The 24,104-nt window shown below is 57.0% G+C and overlaps 1 protein-coding gene across 2 annotated transcripts in view; it reads right to left on the bottom strand.

The window, feature by feature from the left end:
* Positions 1-437: 437 nt before the first annotated feature.
* Positions 438-24,104, bottom strand: part of PCSK6 (proprotein convertase subtilisin/kexin type 6) — a 171,816-nt gene continuing 148,149 nt past the window's right edge. For both annotated transcript variants that reach the window (XM_062204976.1, XM_062204975.1), the window contains 7 exons: positions 22,935-23,037; positions 21,442-21,638; positions 19,707-19,794; positions 17,280-17,383; positions 7,827-7,956; positions 3,329-3,441; positions 438-1,961 (listed from right to left, as the gene is read on the bottom strand). In XM_062204976.1, the coding sequence (XP_062060960.1) occupies positions 1,864-1,961; positions 3,329-3,441; positions 7,827-7,956; positions 17,280-17,383; positions 19,707-19,794; positions 21,442-21,638; positions 22,935-23,037 (833 nt within the window). In that variant the 3' untranslated portion in view covers positions 438-1,863. The remainder of the gene's footprint in view (positions 1,962-3,328; positions 3,442-7,826; positions 7,957-17,279; positions 17,384-19,706; positions 19,795-21,441; positions 21,639-22,934; positions 23,038-24,104) is intronic.

Genomic DNA, 24,104 nt, shown 5'->3' on the forward strand with positions numbered 1-24,104 from the left:
AGAGGGGCCTGCTGCAGGGCCAAGGGGGTCCAGATGAGATTTACTGCTGGCCTCGGGAGCCCCTCCCCGGAAACTGCTTCACCCCAGATCCCCAGAACAATGCCCCCCACCCACCTCAGCAGTTCTAACTGGCACACTTCCTTTAGGTGCAGCCAAAAGATTCTGAGCTTCTGACCTTGCAGAGAGGCAGGCCATGGCCCAAACAGCAGCACCTAACCCATGGGGGCAGGGGCTTCAAGCACTGTGCACCATGGGGCAGGCCACGACCTGACCAATGACACTTGGTGGCTACGGTGACAGGCTCATGGTTTGGGCCATGGGCAGTGGCCCCGTGTCGGGATGGTCTAGCCCCTTCTTCCAGTCAGGCTAAGAGGGTCTCTGCCAAACTCGTGCTGGAGCTCTGGGTTTTCCCGTTGCTTTATTACATCAACATTTGCTACAACTCAAAGAAGACCTTCAGCGTAATGACATCAAATAAAGCCATGTCCACTTTACCTTTCTGTGTAGGGAAGAAACAGGCTCCTTTGCCACGGATGTTAACTCTTTTATTAATTTAAGGTTAACACTGTATTTGCTTTGTTGATTTCTGTTCCGGGGTTGTGGATTCAATGAACCACAGCTGGAATTCCCCCTCCCCAGCTCACAGGTGACGAGGCAAATGCACTGTGGTCCAAGGGGGAGCAGGACGAGACGGAGAAAGACGAGGCCGGGAAAATTTAAGGCAAATGTTGCTCCCCTACTCAAGGGAACTGATCGAGCAGATCTGTGCATTTCAATGAAAATATATGAAATATTTGTCAAAATAATTAACATCGGTAAAAATTAGGACATGTAGCTTATAAAATGCCTACACAGGTTTGGCAGCAATAAAGCCAACCGGGTCACGTAGGCAGGTAATAGACAAAGACACAGGTGCGCCCACCTTGACAACGAGTCTCCTGGGAGCAGCCAAAGGGGTTTAAAAACGAGCCCGTAATCAGGAAGTGACGGATGACTGACAACTGAGGGGCTGCCTTGGCGTTTCGCCAAGAGGAATGGTGCGGCCGGGGCACCTGCTAGTGGCCCCGGCTGCCTCCTTTGGCTCCTCTCGGAAGGCTCTGCACCAGGGACAGGTGGTTGTCCAGGGCCACGAGACTCCCAGAGGCACCGGGAGAACGCGGTAAGCAGGAGCGCTCGGCTCCCCGCGGGGAGAACACTGCAGACTGGAACAATCTGATGGGACGCTACGCCGCGGGCGGGGAGAACACTGCAGACTGGAACAATCCGATCCACGTGTGGAACGGGGCGCCACGCCACGGCCGCGGTTTCTGAAGGAGCTGACTGTGCAGAAAGACACACGCCATCTCCAGTGGTCACAGATTTCATGCCCCCAAACCGATTTTATTTACAGTCTGACCAAGCTGCCCCCAGGCTCAGCAGCAGGTGTGGAGCGGCCCACGGGCAGCCAGGGCTCTGCGGTTGCTGGCCGGGCAGCTCACCACCAAGCCACACGAGGCCCATGTGGGAGATGATGACGTGTGAGGCCGGGCGTCTTTTCGTTCTGCTTTGGTCTTGAAGGTTCGGTAAACTTAGGGTCCCAGAAGTGGCTGCAGAGTAGCCGGAGCTGTTATTCCTGGAATTCCTTCTGTTCCCGTTTCGAGTTGGCCAGAAGGGGAGCTGGGAGGACACAGCCCTCCTTCAGCGCCACCGCCCACCTGATCTGGGTGCCCAGTGATGCTGCAAAGACCTGGCTCCTGGGGAGATAAAGCTGTGAGGGCAGGGCGCCGCCTTGCAACAGGCTCTGGCCGACAGTCTGGAGGAGGGTGGACGGACAGACGGCTGGCCGGCCAGGGGGCCCCGCCCTCTGCGGGCAGCCAGCACCCCCTAGCCGGCCAGGAGGCACGTGCGGCAGCAGAACTGAATGAAGAGCTTCCGCTCACACAGCCGGTTGGACTTCACCATCTCACAGAAGGTCTCGTCGGCTGGGACCCGGGAAAGGAAAGGAGGGAGAGGTCAGACGCTGGGGCCTGTAATGGTTTCCACCGCTGCATGTCTGCTGGGCACCCAGGACGCACCAGGCAGGGGGACGCAGAGGGAGGCAGGCGGCAGCTTCCAGGCTCCCCTCCCATGATGCACTTGGCTGTGGGAGCCCAGTGTGGCGGCGGTGGCGCCTGGGGTAGAGGGGCTCTTGCCAAGTCTGGGGACTCACACGGACACATCTGGGGGATGGCCCTCGATGCCCGGGTACATGCACCAGTCATTCAGGACAACTGTGCTGGGGGAGGTTAGGGGGAAGACTGTAGGGATGGGCATGGAGGCTGCAGCCACAGTCCAGGGGACACCCCAAATGGCAAAGAAGGGGATGGGAGGAAGACAGCCATCAAGGCAGACGGACAAGGCTCAGTGACTAAAAACACCATGGGCGAGGCGGAGGCTGGTCCCTGGGCCGCTGGCTTTTGAGGATGCCGTGCCATTTACGGAGCTCAGAGCCCTCGGGGGCTCCCCCTTTCCTGGGCTGCATGCATAACCTCAGCAGGTGACTTCCTCCACAGGACGCTGCCTGGCCCTGCAGGGACACGGTTCTGCAAGCCAGAATAAAAAGCCAACAACAAGGCGCGGAGGCCACCGCTGGGTCTGAGGAGCAGCCCCAAGGATCTCTGTGGGCTTCGTGCTTTGCCAGAGAAGGGCAGTGGCAGCTCATGCCCTCGGATACTGTGGCGCTGGCAGCTCCCCTCTCCCGCACAGCAGGGGTGGTGCCCAGCACTGGCCCCAGGCAGCCCCTCCCTGCTGCTGGCTGAGCCAGGATCCTCCACCTGGCCTGCAGGCCATGGTCCCTGCTCAGACTCTCCAGCTGGGCACCGTCTGTGGTCCCCTTCTGAGTTTGTTTATAACTAGCCTTGTCCCCCAGACTCCTGGAGAAGCAGGCCTCCCTGGGGACAGCTGAGAGTCCAGCTGCTGAGCTGAGCAGGGCCTGGACTCCGGGCTCTGTCCCCCCAGTCCCGGGGAGTTGACAGCCCGGGTCTCTTGCTATGACTTCCAAGGCTGGGCCTCCTCTGGGGAAGCTGCCACACCCGGCCACACCTATGGCGTATGGCATACAAGGGGGACAGGGAAAGAACAGACTACTTTGTAAGGTCACTCAATAAACTAAGCCGCTCTGGCTGGGCTGGTGGTCAGATGCCTCAGGTCCACGTAAGAGAGGCCTGCAGGGGAGTTAGGAAAGAGGGCAGCTGTCTTCCGCAGTAGCCAGAGGCGCCCCGACGGGTGACAGGATCAGGCGCGTGCATGCCTGGGGCTTCCCTCCTCTTTTGACCCTGGGCCCGGCCTGCGCTCGGCCCTGGGGCCTCACCGTTGCTGCACGTGTGGTTGCTGATGCACGAGCTCCCCAGCTGCGTGAAGCCGGCCTTGCACCTGCTGCAGTTCCTGCTGGAGCCCGCGCAGCTCAAGCAGTTCTCGTCACACCTGCGGGAAGAGGCAGCTCCTGCTGGTGTTTGGGGAAGAGGCCCCCCCCCCCCCCAGGCTCCCCACAAAGCCTGCCTGCCCTCACTGGACCCTCACTGGACCCTCTGTAACATGGGCCCAGTGTCTGCAGGTCCCTCCCCGTGTGACCTCACCATGGGCCAGGCAGGGCCAGTGGCAAGAGCAAGGCTGAGAGTGGAGGCCAGGCCTGGGTCAGAGACTCCCTGTGGGTCAGCTGGAGGCCCCGAGAGCACTGGCGCTCGCCCCCCGCGTGACTCCCATGTCCTCTCCAGCAGCCGCCTGCGGCGACACCTGTGGGCTGTGGCCGGACTCCTCCCGGGAACGTGACCGATGACGCCACTGCTGCCCCACTGGCTTCCTTTGGAGCCACACAGGCCTACCATGCAGGGAAGGGCAGGGGCGGTGCCCTTCTAGTTCTCGCCCCGCCTCCCTGCCCAGAGCCAGGCCCGAGGATTTTCTGGGACCCAGGGCACTCTCGCTCTCAGCCTTGTCACGTGGGGTGGCTCAGGCGCTGTGGGGCAAGTGGAGCCGCTGTGACAGAGACAAGGTGGCGCCTGACGGAAACACTGGGCCCTCGGCCGGGACTTGCAGGTTTCCTCCTACAGCCCTGTGCACACCGCACTGGACCTGCTGCCTTGGCTGAGTTCAGCGCTGGGGACTCGGGCTCCATGGTGCTCCCACATGCTGCCCGCCTTCCCCGCTGCGGCCAGCAGGGGGCACAACCAGCACCACGGGTGGAGCTCGGAGATGGGAGGCAGGGCCTGCACCACCCCTGTGTGAGGCACCAGCGATGAGCCTCTGGGGCAAAGCTGGCTCTGATCGCAAGGCTGAGCTGGCCTCTCCAGCCCCCCTCCCCCCCCCCCCCCCCAAATCCCCAGCCAGGATGCAGCGGGTTTTCATTCCCAAGTCTTGCAAATGTGGAAATCCCAGGGGACAACCCGTGTCTGGGAGCCTTTGCAACTTCCTCCTCCTGCAGCGAGAGCCTGGCAGGCTGCCCGGAGGGGAGGCCAGGGTCCGGGGACTCACCAGGGTTGGCTGGGGGGACCCTGTCCTCATGCTCTTTTCGGGAGCACTGGGGCCCCCAAGACGCTGCCCCTGCACCTTGTGGTGGCCCAGCCACAGGGGCAGACCTTCCCCCAGGGGCCCTCCCAGGGTCTCTCACAGATGGTGCCCAGCAGTGAGATGGGAGCTGGGCTGGCTGAGCCACGCGCGAGCCCTCAGTCACCTGAGCTGCTGTAACCACGGACAACACTGTGGAGGGGCTGTGGTGGTCTCAGTAGGATGTGGCTTACTTTCCAACAGTTCATGGAACATGTAAGGACATGATGCATTTTGGTGCAAAGAAATGTAATCCATGCACAGAACGGAAGGGCGGTGGAGGATGGTCCAGGTGCTTGGGCCCTGCACCCGCATGGGAGACCAGGAGGAAGCACCTGGCTCCTGGCTTCGGATTGGCGCAGCGCTGGCTGTAGCGGCCATTTGGGGGGCGAACCAATGGAAGGAAGACCTTCTCTCTCGCTCACTGTCTAACTCTGCCTGTCAAAAAAAAAAGGGGGGGGCGGTCTTCAAAAAGTTCCTGGACAATGCATAGCATGAAGAAACTATGCATGGATTTCAAAAAAAATTTTAAAGATATATTTATTTAAAAGCTTGAGTTACAGAGAGAGAGAAAGACAGAGAGAGAGCGAGAGAGCGAGCGAGCACCAGTCCATCTACTGGTTCACTCCTCAAATGGCTACAACAGCCAGGGCTGGGCTAGGCCAAAGCCAGGAGCCCGGAACTCCACTGGGGTCTCATGTGAGTGGCAGGCGCCCAAGCATTGGGGCCTTCATCCGCTGCTCTCCCAGGTACACTAGCAGGGAGCTGGACAGAAAGGGCAGCAGCCAGGACTCGAACTGGTGCTCATATGGGATGCCGGCATGGCATGGATTTCAAATTCTTTTTGCACCAAAGTAGAGTTATCTCTTAACTCCATTTTCTGTAGACTCTTGAAGTCATGCAGTGCGAGCTCCCAGAGCCTAGTGGGGCGGCAGGTGTCCTGGTTTTCCACTGCTGTCAAACAAATGGGCACAAACACAGCAGCTTCCAACACCTGTCCCGGGCTCCCGCTTGTGCAGCAGAGGTCCAGGTGGGCGTGGCGAGCTGTCAGCTCGGGTCTCACAAGGCCCAGGAGGCGGCTGGCCTGAGTGCTCATCTGGAGGCGGGGGAGAGACCCCAGGGTCCTGGCTCCCCGGGAGAGGGATGATAGCCCCCAGGAGATCCCCCGCTGCCCGGGGCTCCTGCTGCCTTCTGTCCGGGCCGTAGGCTGGCAGGTGCGTCTGAGATGCCTCTGGTTCTGCCACTTCCCTTGCACCTTCCTCACCCCCAGGACATCGTGGCCGCTTTGCCCTGCCCAATTTGCAAAGGGTAGCTGTGTGCACTGCAGTGGGGCCACTTGCCCTTGGGCTGATCCGGGTGAGAGCCAGACACAGGGAGCCCCGGATCACAGGGAAGCCCTGTGTGGGCTTCAGGAACCCTCACCTTGCTCCAGTCGGGGTACAGAATGAGGCAGCAGGTGTGCTCCCCAGGGACTCTGGCCCCACTGAGCATGGAGATCGGGGCGGAGTGAGGGGAGGCTGGGGCCTGAGCAGTGAGGCCAGCACTGCACGGCTGCTCATTTCTCCCATGTCACCCTGGCTCGCTCTTGCAGTCACCTTCCTAAGTCTTGGGGGTTCCTGCACCTCCACTGAGATACTTCACAGGGCCTCTTCTTTGCCTAAGGCCTCAGATCCACCTGCCTTCTGCACTCCAGGCTGCCGACACGGCAGGCCTACATGCCGGCCAGGTGCTTCCTCGGAGCTGCCAGCCTGTCTCGGGGGACAGACACAGCGTCAGCCAGCATCCTAGGGCCTCTCTATCTGAGTTGGGAGAGACGCTGTGGAACCAAGCAGACCAGGCCCTTGTCACCGGGACAAGTGCACGCTGACGGGCTCTGTAGGGCCAGGGGACTCTGATGACGGAAGCTTCCTGAAACACAGATGTGTCCTCCCTGCGGCGGTGGGCTGGGCCTTCCCCAGTGCTGTTTCTCCAACACCTGCTGTGCTGGCCGCAGCACCGGAGCCCCCTCCAGGCTGAAAGCTTCCCCTACGTGGAAGCGAGCACCCAGGAAATGCCTGGCCTCTGATGCCCAGGGAAGCGCTTATGGAGGCCAGCTGCCTCCTGCTTCCCTCCTGGGGACGCCACAGCCGTTGGGTGCCTGCGGGATTCCAGCTGCCACAGCTGTGGCACCCCCGAGAATACAGGCATTTGCCATGTGAGAATGACGATCTCGGTCTCCGAGTTCTCCCTGGGCCACCATCCTCCGCTTAATTCCGCATGGACCAGCTGGCTGGTTAGGATGAAAGGTTTCCTGCAGACGACTGAGCACGGGGCCCTGAGCAGGACTCTGCGAGCTGGCGCAGGGAGCAGGACGCCCCTGACCTGGCACAGGCACGTGTCCCCGGACCCTCTCTGTGGGTGGCCTGAGAACAAGGACTCGGTGGCTCCTTGCTGGCTGCTGCAGGGCTGTGTTTCAGTTTTCTGTTCTGATTGTTTTAAGGAGACAGGTGCCAATCACTCGTTCTCAGAGCCAGCCTGGGCGGAGTCGGTCTGCCAGCGCTTAAAAGGTCGCCTCCCAGGGTGTCCGGGCTTTGAGCCTGTTTCACATAGAAGCCCCCTCCCTGGCCGCCCACCTTTGTGTCATCTGTCTTGGTCACCCTGCTGCTCTCACCCTAACAAAGTCCTGGCACAATTTCCATGCAAGACAAGAGCGACCCAAAGGAGAGGCTTCTCTCCTAACAGCAAGAGGGAACATGACACGGCCAGTCCAGGACGCTGGACGGTGTGGGCGCACAGGAAGCAGTGGCCCAGGGCGGCCGAGGGTGCAGCCGCCTGTGTGTGGGCTGCGGGGGCTGGGGGTGGGGAGTGGGCCGGGATCTTGGCACGTCCTCTGAAGACTTACATTTTTTACAAAGACTCTCAACATGCCTTCCTTGATTACCAACTGTGCAAGGCAGTTCTGAGCTGGGCACAGCTGGGGTCACCCGGTGGGGTCTGTTACTGTGTGAGTGCCACAGGGGGCACCTTGTCATCCTGCTTCCTGTCCCCTCCCAGCTGCCACCCAGGGCCAGGCACACAGCAGGCCCTCAGCAAGTAAATATGCACTCCATGACCAAGCCCGGAGGCCATCGATGAGCTCTGTGTACAGCTTTCCCCGCCCAGGGCACCCACGGCACTGGGGTGATTGGCACGCCCTTCCCCCAGCCCCCAGTGCTCCCCTGGCCACTGCTTGGCCGGACATAGCTGAGCGCTATGCCCTGGCAGTCTGGGCCTCCGCCCGGAGCCTGTACCTGCGACACACTTTGTGGGGCAAGCCCGGCATCTCCTCTGGGTAGAAGCCCTCGCCACAGGCTGGCACACATTTCCAGTCTTGGAAGTGGAAGTGCTGCGCACAGTGAATGCACTCCTCTCTGCTGGGCCCTGGGAGGTACAGGAAAAGGAGGCGTCAGGGGCAGGACCTGGGGTGCCGTTCAGCCGGCCCTGCAGCTGATACCTTCCCAGGTGTCCTGCAGGGCTGGGCGGCCCCCGCCCACTCCCGGGAGCTGAGTGGCACCACCCTCCTTGCTCAGAGTGGGCATGGGAGACATGAGCCCCGATCCCAAACGCTTCCTTCCTAATGGGACAGGACCCTCCTCGGCTAACGCCAGCGTGGCCACCACTTCCCAGCCTCGGTGACCCCTGAGACGTGCTGCGGCACAGAAAGCACACTGGGCGTGAGGGAGGAAGGCAGAAGAGCTGTTCCCTTTTATACGACAAGTGTTGGGAGATCTCTTAGACATGCTGGGTTAAACAGGATGGGTCAGCAGAATCATTTTCCCTTCTTTTTACTTCCCAAGCTGTGGCTGCTCTGCACGTGTCTCTCACGTGTCAGAACACCGTGGAAGACGACCCGGAAGGTGAACCACAGGTCCTTGGGAATGGTGCTGGCAGGCGTTTGGTGTGGACGCCCAGGCCTTTTCCGCCGTGGAGGACAAGTGGCTAAGGGCAGCCGGAAGAGAGGGTCCTCCTCTGAACACAGGACCAAGGGGCATGGGGAGGAGACCTCGGCCCCAGAGGCAGGCAAGGACCTGCAGACAGGCAGTGGGGGCTGCTGGCTGGCAGCGCGGGAGTCGTCTCAGGTGCTCCCTGGTCATCACAGTCCCCAGATGAGCCTCTCCCACCCTCCACTTTGCTCCGATTGTGGTTGTAGACAGAGGTTTGGTGGCTAAGGTGGCAACAGCCCCTCTTCCTGGAGGGAAACTGGCTGGGTGGGGGCCTCTCTGTTGCATGCAGATCCTTTGCAGAGCATCCCCAGTACTGGGGGGCTACAGGCACAGGACTCAGGGCCCCGGGGCTGGCTCCGTACCTCAGGGGGCTACAGACACAGGACTCAGGGCCCCGGGGCTGGCTCCGTACCTCAGGGGGCTACAGGCACAGGACTCGGCCCCGGGGCTGGCTCCGTACCTCAGGGGCTACAGACACAGGACTCAGGGCCCGGGGCTGGCTCCGTACCCCAGGGGGCTACAGACACAGGACTCAGCCCCGGGGCTGGCTCTGTACCTCAGGGGGCTACAGACACAGGACTCAGCCCCGGGGCTGGCTCCATACCTCAGGGGGCTACAGACACAGGACTCAGGGCCCCGGGGCTGGCTCCGTACCTCAGGGGGCTACAGACACAGGACTCAGGGCCCCGGGGCTGGCTCCGTACCTCAGGGGGCTACAGACACAGGACTCAGGGCCCCGGGGCTGGCTCCGTACCTCAGGGGGCTACAGGCACAGGACTCAGGGCCCCGGGGCTGGCTCCGTACCTCAGGGGGCTACAGGCACAGGACTCAGGGCCCCGGGGCTGGCTCCGTACCTCAGGGGGCTACAGACACAGGACTCAGGGCCCCGGGGCTGGCTCCGTACCTCAGGGGCTACAGACACAGGACTCAGGGCCCCGGGGCTGGCTCTGTACCTCAGGGGGCTACAGACACAGGACTCAGGGCCCCGGGGCTGGCTCCGTACCTCAGGGGGCTACAGACACAGGACTCAGGCCCGGGGCTGGCTCCGTACCTCAGGGGGCTACAGACACAGGACTCAGGGCCCCGGGGCTGGCTCCGTACCTCAGGGGCACAACTCAGCTGTGCAGGGGATTCTGGGCTCTGCCTTTGTTGGGAAGCCCAGAAGGCCTGGGGTCTTTGAGCAGAGGGCAGAAGTGAGACCCTCTGGGGTGGCGGGCCTCTGTCACAGACCCGTCTCCCAAAGGAGAGGTGCCCTGCCTCTCTTCCTGCAGCGTGGATGACAAGCCGCCCCACACGCGGGCTTCTGTCTGGCTCATGCTGTCCTAGGGGGTCAGCTGCTCTCATGCCTTGTCCAGTCTGCCCCTTCCCCCCACTGCTAATCTCCAAGGAGCGTCCACAAGCACAGTGGGGCTGTCATTCCAGGTCTGGCCTCCGGTACCCACCACGGTCCGTCTCCTGTGCCTCACCTACTGACCACGCCACGCGCTCTGTCTCTCCTCCGACACTATGGGCCTTAATGGCCGAGGGGCCTGTGGGGAGGGCCGGAACACAGGCTGGTGTCTGCGCTTAGTCTAACGCTCTGTTGATTACATTTCAGTGGTCACATGTTGAGCTGGGGGGGACAAAGGACCCTGGAGAAGGCTGGTAGCGATGGCTGCACAGCAGTGGCAGAATCCTGACAGTGCCTACCCCTAAAATGGTCAGGACAGTGCACTTTATGTTATGTGCATTTTACCACAATAATTAAAAAAAGCTGATTAAACATACCTTTCCCAAGCAAACTATTTTCTCAACTTCAAAAAGTTATGTTTCTAACAAAGTCTCTTCAGGATTCTATTACATTACAAGTCTTTCTAGGCTCCAAATGCTTTAAACACATCCACGGTCAGAAGAATAACAGCAAACCAGGCAGTGCTTGTGCAGGGACAGACACATCATTTGTGGGCCAATCAACAACGTGGGGCCTGGGCCAGCATCATAGTGAATGGGGAAAAGTTGGAAGCATTCCCTCTGAGATCCGGTACCAGACAGGAATGCCCACTCTCACCATTGCAATTCAATAAGGTCCTGGAAGATTTAGCTAGAGCCATTAGGCAAGAAAAAGAAATCAAAAGGATACAAATTGGGAAGGAGGAAGTCAAACTATCCCTATGTGCAGATGACATGATTCCTTATATAGAAGATCCAAAAGATTCCACTAAGAGACTACTGGAACTCATAGAAGAGTTTGTAAAGTAGCAGGATATAAATACACAAAAATCAACAATCTTTGTATACACAGACAATGCCATGGCTGAGAAGAACTTCTAAGATCAACAATTCACAATAGCTACAAAAAAATCAAATATGTCAGAATAAATTTAACCAAGGTTGTCGAAGATCTCTATGATAATTACAAAACATTAAAGAAAGAAATAGAAGATAGAAAAAATGGAAAAATCTTCCATGTTCATGGATTGGAAGAATCAGTATCATCAAAATGTTCATTCTTCCAAAAGCAATTTACAGATTCATGCAATACCATTCAAAACACCAAAGACATTCTTCTCAGATCTAGAAAACATGATGCTGAAATTCATACAGAGGCACAGGAGACCTCAGATAGCTAAAGCAATCTTGTACAAAAAAAACAAAGCCAGAGGCATCACAATACCAGATTTCAAGACATACTACAAGGCAGTTATAATCAAAACAGCCTGCTACTGGTACAAAAACAGATGGATAGACCAATGGAAAACAGAAACACCAGAAATCAATCCAAACTTCTACAACCAACTTATATTTGACCAAGGAGCTAAAACCAATCCCTGGAGCAAGAACAGCCTCTTCAACAAATGGTGATGGGAAAACTGGATTTCCACATGCAGAAATTTATAAAGCAAGACCCCTACCTTACACCTTACACTCAACATGGATTAAAAATCTAAATCTATGACCCAACTCCATCAAATTGTTAGAGAACATTGGAGAAACCCTGCAAGACATTGGCACAGGCAAAGAGTTCTTGGAAAAGACCCAGAGGTACAAGCAGTCAAAGCCAAAATTAACAAATGGGATTACATCAACAGTCAGGGAGGCAAAAAGGCAGCTGACAGAATGGGAGAATTTACAAACTATGCAACTGATAAAGGATTAATAGCCAGAATCTACAAAGAGACAAGAAACTCCACAACAACAGAACAAACAACCCAGTTAAGAGATGGGCCAAGGACTTAAACATTTCTCAAAAGAGGAAATCCACATGGCCCACAGACACATGAAAAATGCTCAGGATCAGCAGCCATCAGGGAAATGCAAATCAAAACCACAATGAGGTTTCACCTCACCCTGGTTAAAATGGCTTTCACACAGAAATCAACAAACAACAAATGCTGGCGAGGATGTGGGTAAAAAGGTACCCTAATCCACTGTTGGTGGGTATGCAAACTGGCAAAACCACTATGGAAGGCAGTTTGGAGATACCTCAGAAATCTAAATACAGACCTCAGAAATCTGAAAACTGACCTACCTACGACCCAGCCATCCCACTCCTTGGAATTTACCCAAGGGAAATGACATCGGCAAATAAAAAAGTTATATGCACCTCCACGTTTATTGCAGCTCAATTCACAATAGTGAAGACATGGAATCAATCTAAATGCCTGTCAACAGAAGACTAGATAAAGAAATTATGGGATATATACTCTATGGAATACTACACAGTGGTAAAAAAAAAAAATCTGGTCATTTGCAACAAAATGGATGAATTTGGAAAACATCATACTTATGAAATGAGCCAGTCCCAAAGGGACAAATACCATTTGTTCTCTGATCTGTGACAACTAACGGAGCACCTAAAAGGAACCTGTAGAAGTGAAATTGACACTACGAGAAGCAATGACTTGAACAGCCTTTTTCTTGACTGTCAAGGAACCATTTATTATTTTATTATTTTTTACCTTTTTTTAAATTTTTTACAGGCAGAGTGGACAGTGAGAGAGAGAGACAGAGAGAAAGGTCTTCCTTTGCCGTTGGTTCACCCTCCAATGGCCGCCGCGGTAGGCGCGCTGCGGCCGGCGCACCACGCTGATCCGATGGCAGGAGCCAGGTGCTTCTCCTGGTCTCCCATGGGGTGCAGGGCCCAAGCACTTGGGCCATCCTCCATTGCACTCCCTGGCCACAGCAGAGAGCTGGCCTGGAAGAGGGGCAACCGGGACAGGATCGGTGCCCCGACTGGGACTAGAACCCGGTGTGCCGGTGCCGCAAGGCGGAGGATTAGCCTAGTGAGCCACAGCGCCGGCCTTATTTTTTACTTTTTTTTCTTTTATTCCTAATACCATTGGTTGAACTCTTTACTTAACATAGAATTAAGTGTATAAAGTCAGTTGGAAATAGATCCCTGTGAAAAATATAGAGTGGGAATAAGAGAGGGAGGAGACATACAGTTTAGCACACACTCCTATGGACTTACCCCTAAGGGTAAAGCTAAAAACTTGCTATGGGACTCCAAACCCCATTAAGCTAGGTGGTACTAATGCCATCTTATGTGTTAAAGTGATCACATTAAATGTGCAATTGATCATATAGATAGCATTAAGTGTCAAAGGGATCACATAAATAAGACGAAGTGTCTGGTAATAACAATAGATAGACTTAAAAAGGAAACAATGATCCAACAAGGGCAGCAGGCCACACAGCAGACTCATAGAATGACAAACACCCTAAACAGCACTCACTCTGGCCTCAAAATCAGCCCTTACGGCATTCAGATCTGGCTGGAAAGCCCAGGAGCACATTTCAGGCATGAAAAGCCAAGACACTGTGGCAAAATATATTCTACATGAAAGATCTCAGTGGAAAGAAGGGGCCGTCAAAGAAGGAGGTACCTTTCTCTGAAGGGAGGAGAGAACTTCCACTTTGATTATGGCCCTGTCTAAATAATGTCGGAGTTTGTGGACTCAAAAGGCTTCCATAGCCTTAGCAGCTCATGACAAGAGCCTTGGGTAATCACTGACATCATAAATAAGGGTGTCAATTGTTAAATCAACAACAGGAGTCACTGTGCACTTGCTCCCCATGTAGGACCTCTGTCCTTAATGAGTTGTATTATGATAATTAACTGTAAAACTTGTTCTCAAACAGTACTTTATATGTTATGTGTGTGGGTGCAAACTATTGAAATCTGTACTTGGTATCCAGTTGGTCTTCTGCATATAAAGATAATTAAAAATGAATCTTAATGAAGAATGGGATGGGAGAGGGAGTAGGAGGTGGGACGGGAATGGGGGTGGGAAGGCAGGTATGGGGGAAGAACCACTATATTCCTAAATCTGTACCTATGAAATCTGTATTTATTGAATAAAAGCTTTCTTTAAAAAAAAAGGAATGCGGGGCCCTGGATCAGAAAACAGAAGAGGGCTGGGTGTTTGACACAGCAGCGAAGTCGCCGCCTGGGACGCCCGTGCCCCGCGTTAGAGGGGCTGTGTTCAGTGCCCGCTCCTCCCCTGTCGTGCTAACGTGTGCCCGGGAAAGCAGCAGGAAAAGCTTCCTGCCACGCGGACGGGAGACCAAGACTGAGCTCCAGCTCCCGGCTGCTGCTGGCCTTTGGGGAGTAAGCCAGCGAGGCGAGCCCCTGTCTCCCCCTTTCTGTCTCTACCTCTCAAATGAAGACATATATATATTTTTAAAAAGCAGGAGAAACATGTTGCTTTAGGAGTCCTAAGACCAACAGCATTTTCTTGAGCAATCTGCCTCCACCTGCCACGTGTTCTTACTCCCAGTTCACGTGGCGCTCTCTCAGGCACAGGAAGTTCACGGGCAAGGGATGACCCTCACAGGTGCCTGGGATGCTGCCCCTTGATGTGCTGTGTGTGGGCCCCCCACCCCTGGAGGCCAGCTCCTGAGCAAAGCAGGTAGCTGAGAACAGGAACGTCTGAGACCCAGACCAGACAGGGAGCAAGAAGCCTGTGGGTGACTCACAGCGGGAAGTGGCGGCTCTCTCCAGGGGCTGCCTGGGAGTAGACGTCAGGCCCCCAGGAGGAAACGGGGAGGTGGGAGAGCTCCCCTTGCCCTGAGAGCTGCAGACCGCCAGTTTATATTCCTGAAGTGGTGGAGAAGTCGCTGGACTGAGATGAGAAAACCTACGAACGACTTTATAAAGCCATCAGACTGTCTGGGGACTAGAGAATGGATTTACTGAAACCAGGAGTTCACAGCTGCACGCCTGAATCACAGGGACTCGAGGGACCACGTGGGGCAGGTGCAGCGGTACAGGGGGCGAAGCTGGCACTCAGGAGGCCTGCATCCCGTATCCAAGGGCCTCCTCCACTTCCCTGCTAACAGGCACCCTTCCAGGCAGCAGACGGCTCAAGTACTTGGATCCCCATCACCCACACGGGATGGATCCAAATGGAGCTCTGGCTCCTGGCTTCAGCCTGGCCCAGGCCTGGCTGTTGTGGGCATTTGGGGACTGAACCAGAAGATGGAAGATATCTCCCTCTTTCTCTCACTCTGCATTTTAAATGAATGAATTAATGAATAAATTACCATAGGTAATTTTTAAAAACTAACCTGGTCTACACAGTGAGTCAAGAAATAAAAAATAAAAGCAATAGATGAAAAGAGGGCAGGTTAACTGGTAGGTAAGACTGCTGAGCTGCCCGTGGTGGGACCCCAGACCCAGCTCCCTCTTGGCTTGTCCGAGGAGGGCCTGAGGAGGGCACACCTCCCACAGTGGCCGAGGGCCAGCCCGGGCCATCGTTGTGTGTGCCGCTTGGCCGCAGCCTTGGTGACTCTGGCATGTCCACTCCTAGACTGCACAGCTGATGGCTACGTGGGCTTCAGAGCCACTTGGGGAAGGTCATGCATATCCTGTGGCATTTCCAACCAGCAGCACTGTGGCAACTGCAACTTAGCAGACTTACTCTTTAGATTGTTATTGAGGCCAAAGCTCATCCTAACGCAGGTTTGTTAGAATGGACCAATGTGCTGGGGGCAGGAAGGAGGGCTGAGAGGAAGAAACCTAACTCAGACCACACACAGCCTACATGTATATGCTGTGCTTTAACTTCCTTGTGAACATAACTGTAAGACAAAACCCAAAAAACGAGTAACTTCTCCACTATTCTGCATAGGAACTGCTCTGGGAGGCTGGTATTGTGGCACAGCGGGTTAAACTGTTGCATGCTGGCATTTCATATCAGAGTGCCAGTTTGAGTCCTAGCTGCTCCAATTTCCTGCTATGTGCCTGGGTGGGTAGCAGAAGATGGCACAAGTACCTGGGCCCTGCAATGCATGTGGGAGACCCAGACAGAGTTCCTGGCTCCTGGCCCAGTTCTGGCTATTGCAGTCATTCAGGGAGTGAACTAGCGGATGGAACATCTTTCTCTGTCGCTCCCTCTCTTTGGTGCTCTGCCTTTCAAATAAATAATGTATTTGAATAAGTAAGTATGTATTTGAAAGGCAGAGTTAGAGAGAGACAGAGGCAGATAGAGAGAGGTCCTCCATCTGCTGGTTCACTCCCCAGATGGCTGCAATGGCTGGAGCTGTGCCAATCCGAAGCCAGGAGCCAGGAGCCTCCCCCAGGTCTCCCACATGGGTACAGGTGCCCAAGGACCTGTGCCATCTTCTGCTGCTTTCCCAAGCCACAGCAGAGATCCAGAACCAAAGAGGAGCAGCTGGGCCCCGAACTGGCACCCACATGGGATGCCGCTATTGCAGGCTGTGGCCTCACCTGCTATGCCACAGCACCAGCCCCACTATATATATATTTTAAAATATATTTTAAAAATAAGTAACTTAGGGCTGGGCCAAGCCAAAGCCAGGTGCCTAGAACTCCATCTGGGTCTCCTGTATGGGTACAGAGGCCCCACGACTTGGGCCATCTTCTGCTGCTTTCCCAGGTGCATTAGCAGGGAGTTGGATCGGAAGTGGAAAAGCCGGGACTTGAACCGGTGCCCATATGGGACGCTGGTATCACGTGCTGTGGCTTAACCTGCTGTGCCACAACACCGGCCCCAATAAATAGCTTTAAAAAGTTGCGCTTGGGAAATATCTGCACTATGATCCGTGCTGGGATGTAAAATGCATGTAAAGTTGTCGACAGAAGTCTCTTCCTCTTGAACAGAGTGTTCACAACAGTAAAGGCAGGCGGGCAGTGCTGCAAAGCCATGCCCACCTGACGCCCTCCCTCCCTCGCCCTGCTCAGCTCTCGGGATCATCAGGCTGTGTCTCGGGCAGCGCCACACCACACAACACGGAGCTCCAAGCAAGACGACTTATGGGTGACAGACACGGTTTATATCCTCCAGAGCTGGACAGCATCCACTGCGTGGCTGGGTTCCTAACTCTGGGGAACATAGGCTGCTTGCTCAGAATGGGTCTTTGCATTGTTTTGGGTTCGGGTTTTGTTTAGTTTTTGAAAGCTTGTGAACTGTGGGGACAATGGACATCACATAACATTTACCAGTTCAGGGACATTAACTCCATCCACAGTGTTGTACAACCATCGCCACCATCCATCCACAGATCTCTTCACCTTGTAGAATTGAAACTCTGTGTCCATTAAACAGTAACTTCTCTTCCCCCTTTTCCACCAGCCCCTGGTAGGGCCTTTGTGTTTTCTTCTTGTTTTGTTTTATGTTGCCTTTGTGTTTTAACACTGCAAGCCCATGAAGGCCCAGGGGTTTGTTTCAAGATAGCTGGCCTGCCCACCCTGGCCACCGTAGTTCTAACTATCTGATTATCCGGCAAAATAAAGGCCTCTGTGGACAGTGAACTCACCCACGCAGGTTCGGCAGGTGTGGTGGCATTCCCCACACTGGATCAGCTCAGAATCAAAGTAGGTGCCTGGTTCACAGTCGGGAATGCAGCTGCCCCGTGCAAGGCTGTTAACGAGAAATGGCAGGTTTCCACATCTGTTCCAAAGCCCTAATTAAATTATGATTTGCATCAAAGGCCTCTCCCCAGAAGAAATGAGTTACTGAAGGTTCCAAGCTAAGGAACGCTGGGGAAGCTGTCCTGAAGCCAGCTAGAGGCCTGCGCCTGGGCAGCAGAGCCTGCATGGAGAGGGCTAAGGCCTCCCAACCCCTCCTGCTCTGTGCTGGCTTCTCTTCTCCACTGCTGCTCCAACCTGAATCTGTACCTGGGGGGAGAGCTAGAGCACGTGGGACACTCCACTGCTGGCTCAGTCTCTGTCCAGGTCAATGTCAACAGTTACAACGTGGGAGGCCGTGTGGGCTGCAACGGTGACCCTGCGATGCCTCTCCCTTGCTTGAAAGCGTCTGTGATTTCACAATGAACTTGAAATAAAATCCCCACTTGGGACCTGCCCGATGTGGCTCCCATCTTCCCTTTCCTCCAGCCAGACTGCCCAGCGCCCAAGCACAGACACAGACTGAGCTAGACCGCCCAGGCTGGATCTGGCCTGTGCCACATCCCAGCTGTGTGATCCCAGGCAAAGCAAGCCACCCCCTCGGCACCTCCATTCTTCTCCCCCAGTTGGGCTTGGAGGACTCCGCGGGCCATTACACGTAAACTGCTGTGTCTGGCATGTGGCCGTAAGCCCACATCACCCACTGTGACTTCTTTAGCTCCTGAGAGTTCCTGTGCCCAATGCCCATGCTCTAAACGCAGCCACTGCACACACTGTGCAAGTGCCCTGCACTGCATGTCGGGTCCAGAGGATCCTGCTGGGGTTCTGTGATTTGTCATTAGAAATATGGCTTTGCTGCCTGTCCTGGCACTCAGCTCCTAATACCCTTGGAGTATGACACATGCCTTTCTCTATGCTAATGCGATGACTGCAAGCTGAGGGCTTCCCAGGGGCCTCAGGATGGGAGCTGGTTGCCAGGGGAACCCATCTGGTTAAACTCTCAGCCTTACCACCCAGACCTGTAGGGAGCAGAGAGGAGCTGAAGGCTAAACCGACCATCCAAGGCTGATGATGTAATCAAGCATGCTTACATCATGAAGCTTCCATCAAGTCCAAGGACAGGGTTCTACAAGCCTCTGGGCTGGTGCACAGAGCACACCCATGTGCCAGGGGGTGGCGCCCCAGACTCCGCACAAGCAAATTCCTGACCCATCTGAACCGTGCCCTGCCTGTCTTCTCCCGGGCTGTTCACCTGTGTCCTCTGCAGCATCCTTTGTAACAAGTGGGTAAATGAAGTGAAGAGCTGCCTGCCTTCCGTGAGCTGCTGCAGATTAACCGAACCTCTGCGGGAATGCTAACAACTGTGGGACAGAGTGCAGGTGGCAGCCTGAGACTCGTGACTGGCCCCTTCAGGCGGTTGGGAGGTGTGGTCTTATGGGGCTGAGTCCTTAACCTGCGGGACCTGATGCCCCCTAGGGAGTGTCAGGACTGAGTGACATGACGGGCTCCCCGGCTGGCGTGTCCCGGAGAACAGCTAGCCCAGTTCGGTGCATGGGGTGAAGTGTGTGGTGCTGGGAGCAGGAGAACAAGCTGGAATTCTGGTATTTCCTATCTCCTACGCCTGCATCGCAGGGAGGCGTCTGCTTGGATGGCAGGTGCCCACCCAGGGCTCTTCCTCATCAGGGCTCTGAGGGCGCTGTGTGTGGCAGCTCAGTCGTGGCTTTGTGGCTGACATTCTCCTGCGCACCTGCCCTGCGTTTATCCCTCCACACACAGCCGTGGCTGGGACTCTTGTGGTTGTAACGCGGTGGTGACGACCTTGAAGTCAGAGCTTAAAAGGACGTCAGGCAATAACAGGAAGCTCCCTGTGGATTGCAGCTGACCACACTCCCAGGGCTGCAGGCCCTCTGCATCCTGTCACTGCTGGACCCACTGCCCTTCCTACCAGGCTGGCCCTGAGCTGGGTATCTGACTTCCCTGCCCAGGGGACACACCCTGCACTCTTCTCTGCTGGGAGACAGGTCCCCGGGGAGCTGCCGCCACAACACCTTCCCTCCTCCCATGCCCAGGATCACAGCAGGAGGCGCTGACTGCTCCCAGCTGCCCCGCCAACAAGCCCAGGACAGCAGTGCGGGCCTCTTCCCGGCGCCCCAGCCACAGCCCCCAGCTGAGCGCCTCCTCTCCAACAACCAGCTCTAATCAGACACAGGATTTTAACAGACTTGGAATCTTCGCCCTGAAAAAAAAGGTCTGGGGCCTGTGACACTTCAGCTTCTAGGAGAAGCCGCAACCAACCCGGCCCCGGCCCTGGCACCCCCAGGCCTCAAGGGCCTCACCTGAATCCGTCCTTGCACACGGTGCACTTCTCGGGCTCGTCCACGCACTTCTTACAGCTCGGGTGGCACTTCAGGCAATTTTTCTGACCTGGAGAAAAACAGCACGAGGAGCAGAAGAGGAGGGGCTGTGTGGGAGGAATCCCGCCCAGCCGGCGAGCCTCCAGCGCCGGGCTGGCCGGACGCCACTTCCCGCCGTTACCAATAACAGCACAGCCAGAGCCTCTGCCCTCCTGCAAGGCCCTCAAGCAAACGCGAGGCTGGGGAGGCCATCCTGCGCCAGGGCAGATGCGCTCTGGTCCTGCTTGGAACTGGGCCCAGTTTCCGGCTGGCTTCGTCGGGGCAAAGCCTTAGAAAGGAGATGGGGGGGTGGACTGACACCACTGACGAGGGGTCCGTACTGAAGACTACAGCTACACAGTCAGACGGGAGCCCGTGCCGAGCCGTCAACACACTGGGAAACAGGGTCACCCACTTCCCACCTGCACTTGTGGAAGTTATCGCCTGGGCTCTTCTGTTGGGGCATCCATCATCAAACGCCACCCTGCACCCTCACTAAGTGGTTGGGGTGTTCTGAGTCTGAAGCTGACAGCCCCCTGCCCCCCACAGATGGGTTACACACAGCAACAGGTGCTCAGCAAGGACGCACTGGGCAAACCAGGGCACCTGCTTCCGACAAAGGAGAACCCCGCCCTAGAGCAGGTCTGGTTAGCAGCCCAGGGTGTGGAATGCGTCCTCGTGACTTCTGGACCCCAGCTTTGCTTGTATTCAGGCATGTCCTGGCTCCTTCCCCACAGGTTAACAGTGAGGCCAGACACAGCAGCGTCCCGAGAGACCTGCCACCCGCCACCCGTCAGAGCACAAACATCACCACGGCAGCTGCGTTTACGGGCTGGAGGACAAGCCCTCCTCAGCTTCACCCAAGCCCTTTCTGTCTCTCCTGGGGTGAGGCGAATTGCGGAGACAGGGCCGTGGTCCTGGCCCAGCGCCGCGGCCTGTCCCACCCACTTTCCCAGGACACGTGGGACCGCAGGACATCTGGCTTTGCTGTGCTGAGTTCAAGTCCCACCTCCGTCATTACCAGCTATGGGCCACTCCCTCTCTCAGCCGCAAGAGGCGGAGAACACTTCCCACCCTCAGGAAGCCCAACCTGTCCCTGTGAGCCCAGTGTCCGTCGGCCACAGCCCCCCTGCCATGTCTGGAGGACTTCACGCCTTCTGCCTGCTCCACAGTCCCCGTTTCAGCTCAGGTGCTGGGCAGGTGCTTTCCCCCCGTGTTGACTGCCAACGCTAACAACTCAGGCCGAGTCCCTGACTCCTGCCCAGAGCCCCCAGGTCATAGAGAAGCTGAGGGCATGGTGTCTCCTGGAGGCAAATCTACAGGGCATCCTCTTCCGGGGCCTGCAGAGTGAGCCCTCCTGCCAGTCACGTGTCGGCCCCTCCTCCACAGCGGGCACTGACTGCAGACGCCTGCAACCCCTGGACTTCTGGGACCCAGTGAACATCACTGCGAACTGCCCCCGGCCAGGGAGTGGGCGCGCGGGAGCTACAGGGGCTGAGTGCTTGGATTTCATCACCATCTCTCCCCTACCCCACTCCCCCACCATGGAAGGTTCTTACCTAAAACAACACAGCATACAAGCAGCACAGGGCCCAGAAAACTCCCCTAGAAGAGGGGACATCAGCCCAGGCCGGGCTGCGGACTCGCTGACCCTGGCGCCCAAGGACGTGTCACTTACTTTCATCAGCGTAGAACCCGGCAGGACAGAGGGTCACACAGGTGTTCATCTCCTGGTGGTGATAGAAGCCGCGCCGGCAAGACAGGCACTGCGTGGGGCTCCTGCCCGAGCACGTCTCACATCCCTTGTGGCAGCGGCGACAGCGTCTCGCTGCGGTGTCCCCAAAGTAGCCCAAAGGGCACGCGCTGACGCACTTCCTGTGGGAGCAAGGGCAGAGCAGGGCCTTTCCACCCTGGCCCAGGCCCACCGCTTGGGGGGGCTTCCCCAACTTCAGCCGCCCCTCCGAGTAGGTGAAACCCTGAGACACAGCAGTCCGCGGGTGAAGGCTACACCAAGGGCGCCCTCAGCCTTGCATGCCGCTGAGGGTTTCCCAAGTGCACAGCGGAGCTCTGAGGACTCGAGCAGAATCAGGAGTCCCTTCCTTCCTGAGCGGCCCCAGTGGGACATCCTGAGGCTGCGCGGCTTCCCCCGGGCACTATAAAGTTCCTCCTTGACTTTTGGAGTTCTGGGCTTTGGCAAAACCCCGTGGCAGGAGTCTCCCGGGCAGTGGGAAGAGCCAGCAGGATGAGCATCTCTGCACAGTGGCGGCCTGAGTGCAGCCATCAACGGTCCCCAGGACACCATCAGGGCCAGGCCTGCACCCCTGCCCCTCCCTGCCATGCCCCACCCCAGCACACCACTGCACCCCTGCCCCTCCCCACCCCAGCACACCACTGCACCCCTGCCTGGGCCCTCATGGGTGTGCTGCAGTGGTTTAGGGGTGCACCTGTCACCTTGGCCTCCTGGGCCAGCATGTATTGCTCCCAGGAGACGCTCGGGAAGGTCTGAAAGGAACAAACCAGTGACAGAGTGGCTGTGAAGCTGGCAGGGATGAGAATCTGAGAAGGTGACTCCGCTACGGGAGCTCGGGAGGCAGAGGGCAGGGCCGGGCTGCAGGGACACACAGGAGAGCCAGCTGGGCCTGGGCAACGGCCACCTGCCTGAGGCCCAGGTCTCCTGATGCCCTTGCTCGGGACACTCGGTGTCACGGGCTGTCTGGGGCATGGCCAGGAGAAGGCCTGTGGAGGCCACACACACACAGTCACCAGCCTGCAGGAGAGTGAGGCCCCCACAGCCGGCCCGGCTAGGCCAACAGTACTGGGCCCTGGAGTCACCTCTGTCCCAAATTCCCAGGTGGGCAGCCCTGGCATGCTCAGTAACACAATGGGTAGAGGGAGGGTTATCAGCACAGAACCAAAGTGCCACAGCCAGAGCTCTCCAGAATGCACACGTATGGCTTATGTGATGAGAACAAAGTCACTGACCCCGATGTCATCTCCCTCCCGGGATGTTACACTGATTCCTGACCGGGGCATAGGTGAGGAGAGGCTCAGAGCACCCCGGTGTGTCCTGGGGATCCCTGATGGCTGCTCTGAGCCTCTGGTCCTTTGGAGGGACCCCTCAGCGGGGCACCCTGGGGCCCAGGAGAGGCCAGCGGCCATGCCAGTCGTTACCTGCTGGTCTTGAAGTTGCCCAGGCTGAAGTGCACACAGTTCAGGCACTGGTCCGCACCGGGGCCGTCACAGCCCTTGTTGCCGCACTCCGGGTGGCACACACCTTGAAGAAAGAAACGTTTCCTTTCATCCAGAGACGCTCCCCAGCCGAGTCCAGGCCCCCGGGGCCCGCGTCCGGACGCTGGAGCTGGGTGGGGCAGGACATGCGCCCCTTAGGTATGGCGGGTGCTAGGGGCTGGAAGGCTAGGCCACAAGGTGTAGCAGCCACTCCCACAGGACCGGGTTCCAGCCCAGCTGAGCCCAGCCTGGCTTTGGGGTCAGAGTCTGGACAGTCTAGACAGGGGCTTCATGGGAACAGGTGAGCTGGCCAGCGAGGGTGGGCGACCAGGCTCACTGAAAGATCAGACTGTGACGTCCAGGAGAGGCCGAGCAGGGGAGGGGCGTGCAGGGCCCTGCGTCAGTCATGCTGGGACTGCCAGCGCTTCGATGTCCACTGTGACAGAGCAATGCCATGTGGGGTACTTAGCGAAGCCACCACCAAGCCGAGCGGATCCAACACGCATCAGGCAGGGAGGGTGGATTTCATGTGTTCAGAACCACTGGGCAGGTGTGGGGAGGGACAGACAGCACCCAGCAGTGGGACGCTGGGGTGAGTGGGTGTGCACTTCCTTCCAGAGAATTCCTTTTGGCTCCCCTCGCTCTAGTCCTCAGGGCTGGGTGGCCAACATCTTCCTGCAAGTCCTTACAGACCTACAGATTCTAGTGGGGGGCCTGGATGTGGCTGGCGAAGAGACAGGGATGTGTAGCAAGCCTCCCTGTTCCAGGTGCCTCCCAGGCTACAGCACGGGGCTGAGCCCTCTGCATGGGGAAACGGGTCAGGAAAACCTTTCAAATCAATCTAAGGAGACCCAGGAAGGCTGAGCGGGGCACAATGAAGGCTCTTGAGCAGGCAACACCCAACACACACACACACACACACACACTTCTGGGGGCACTGGGCTGAGGGAGACACAAGTCCTCACTCCCTGCTGCCCCAGAGGGTCTCTGCTGAGCACACGCGGCCCTCTTCCTTGGCCCCTTCCGAGTCTCCAGGCCCTCCCAGCATGAGGCCTGCTTATTTTGCTTCCCTCCTGGAAGCGTCCCTCTGGCTGACAGCCCCAGGTCTGCACC

The sequence above is a fragment of the Lepus europaeus genome, chromosome 11 (genome assembly GCF_033115175.1).
Source record: "Lepus europaeus isolate LE1 chromosome 11, mLepTim1.pri, whole genome shotgun sequence".
NCBI classification, from domain to species: Eukaryota; Metazoa; Chordata; class Mammalia; order Lagomorpha; family Leporidae; genus Lepus; species Lepus europaeus.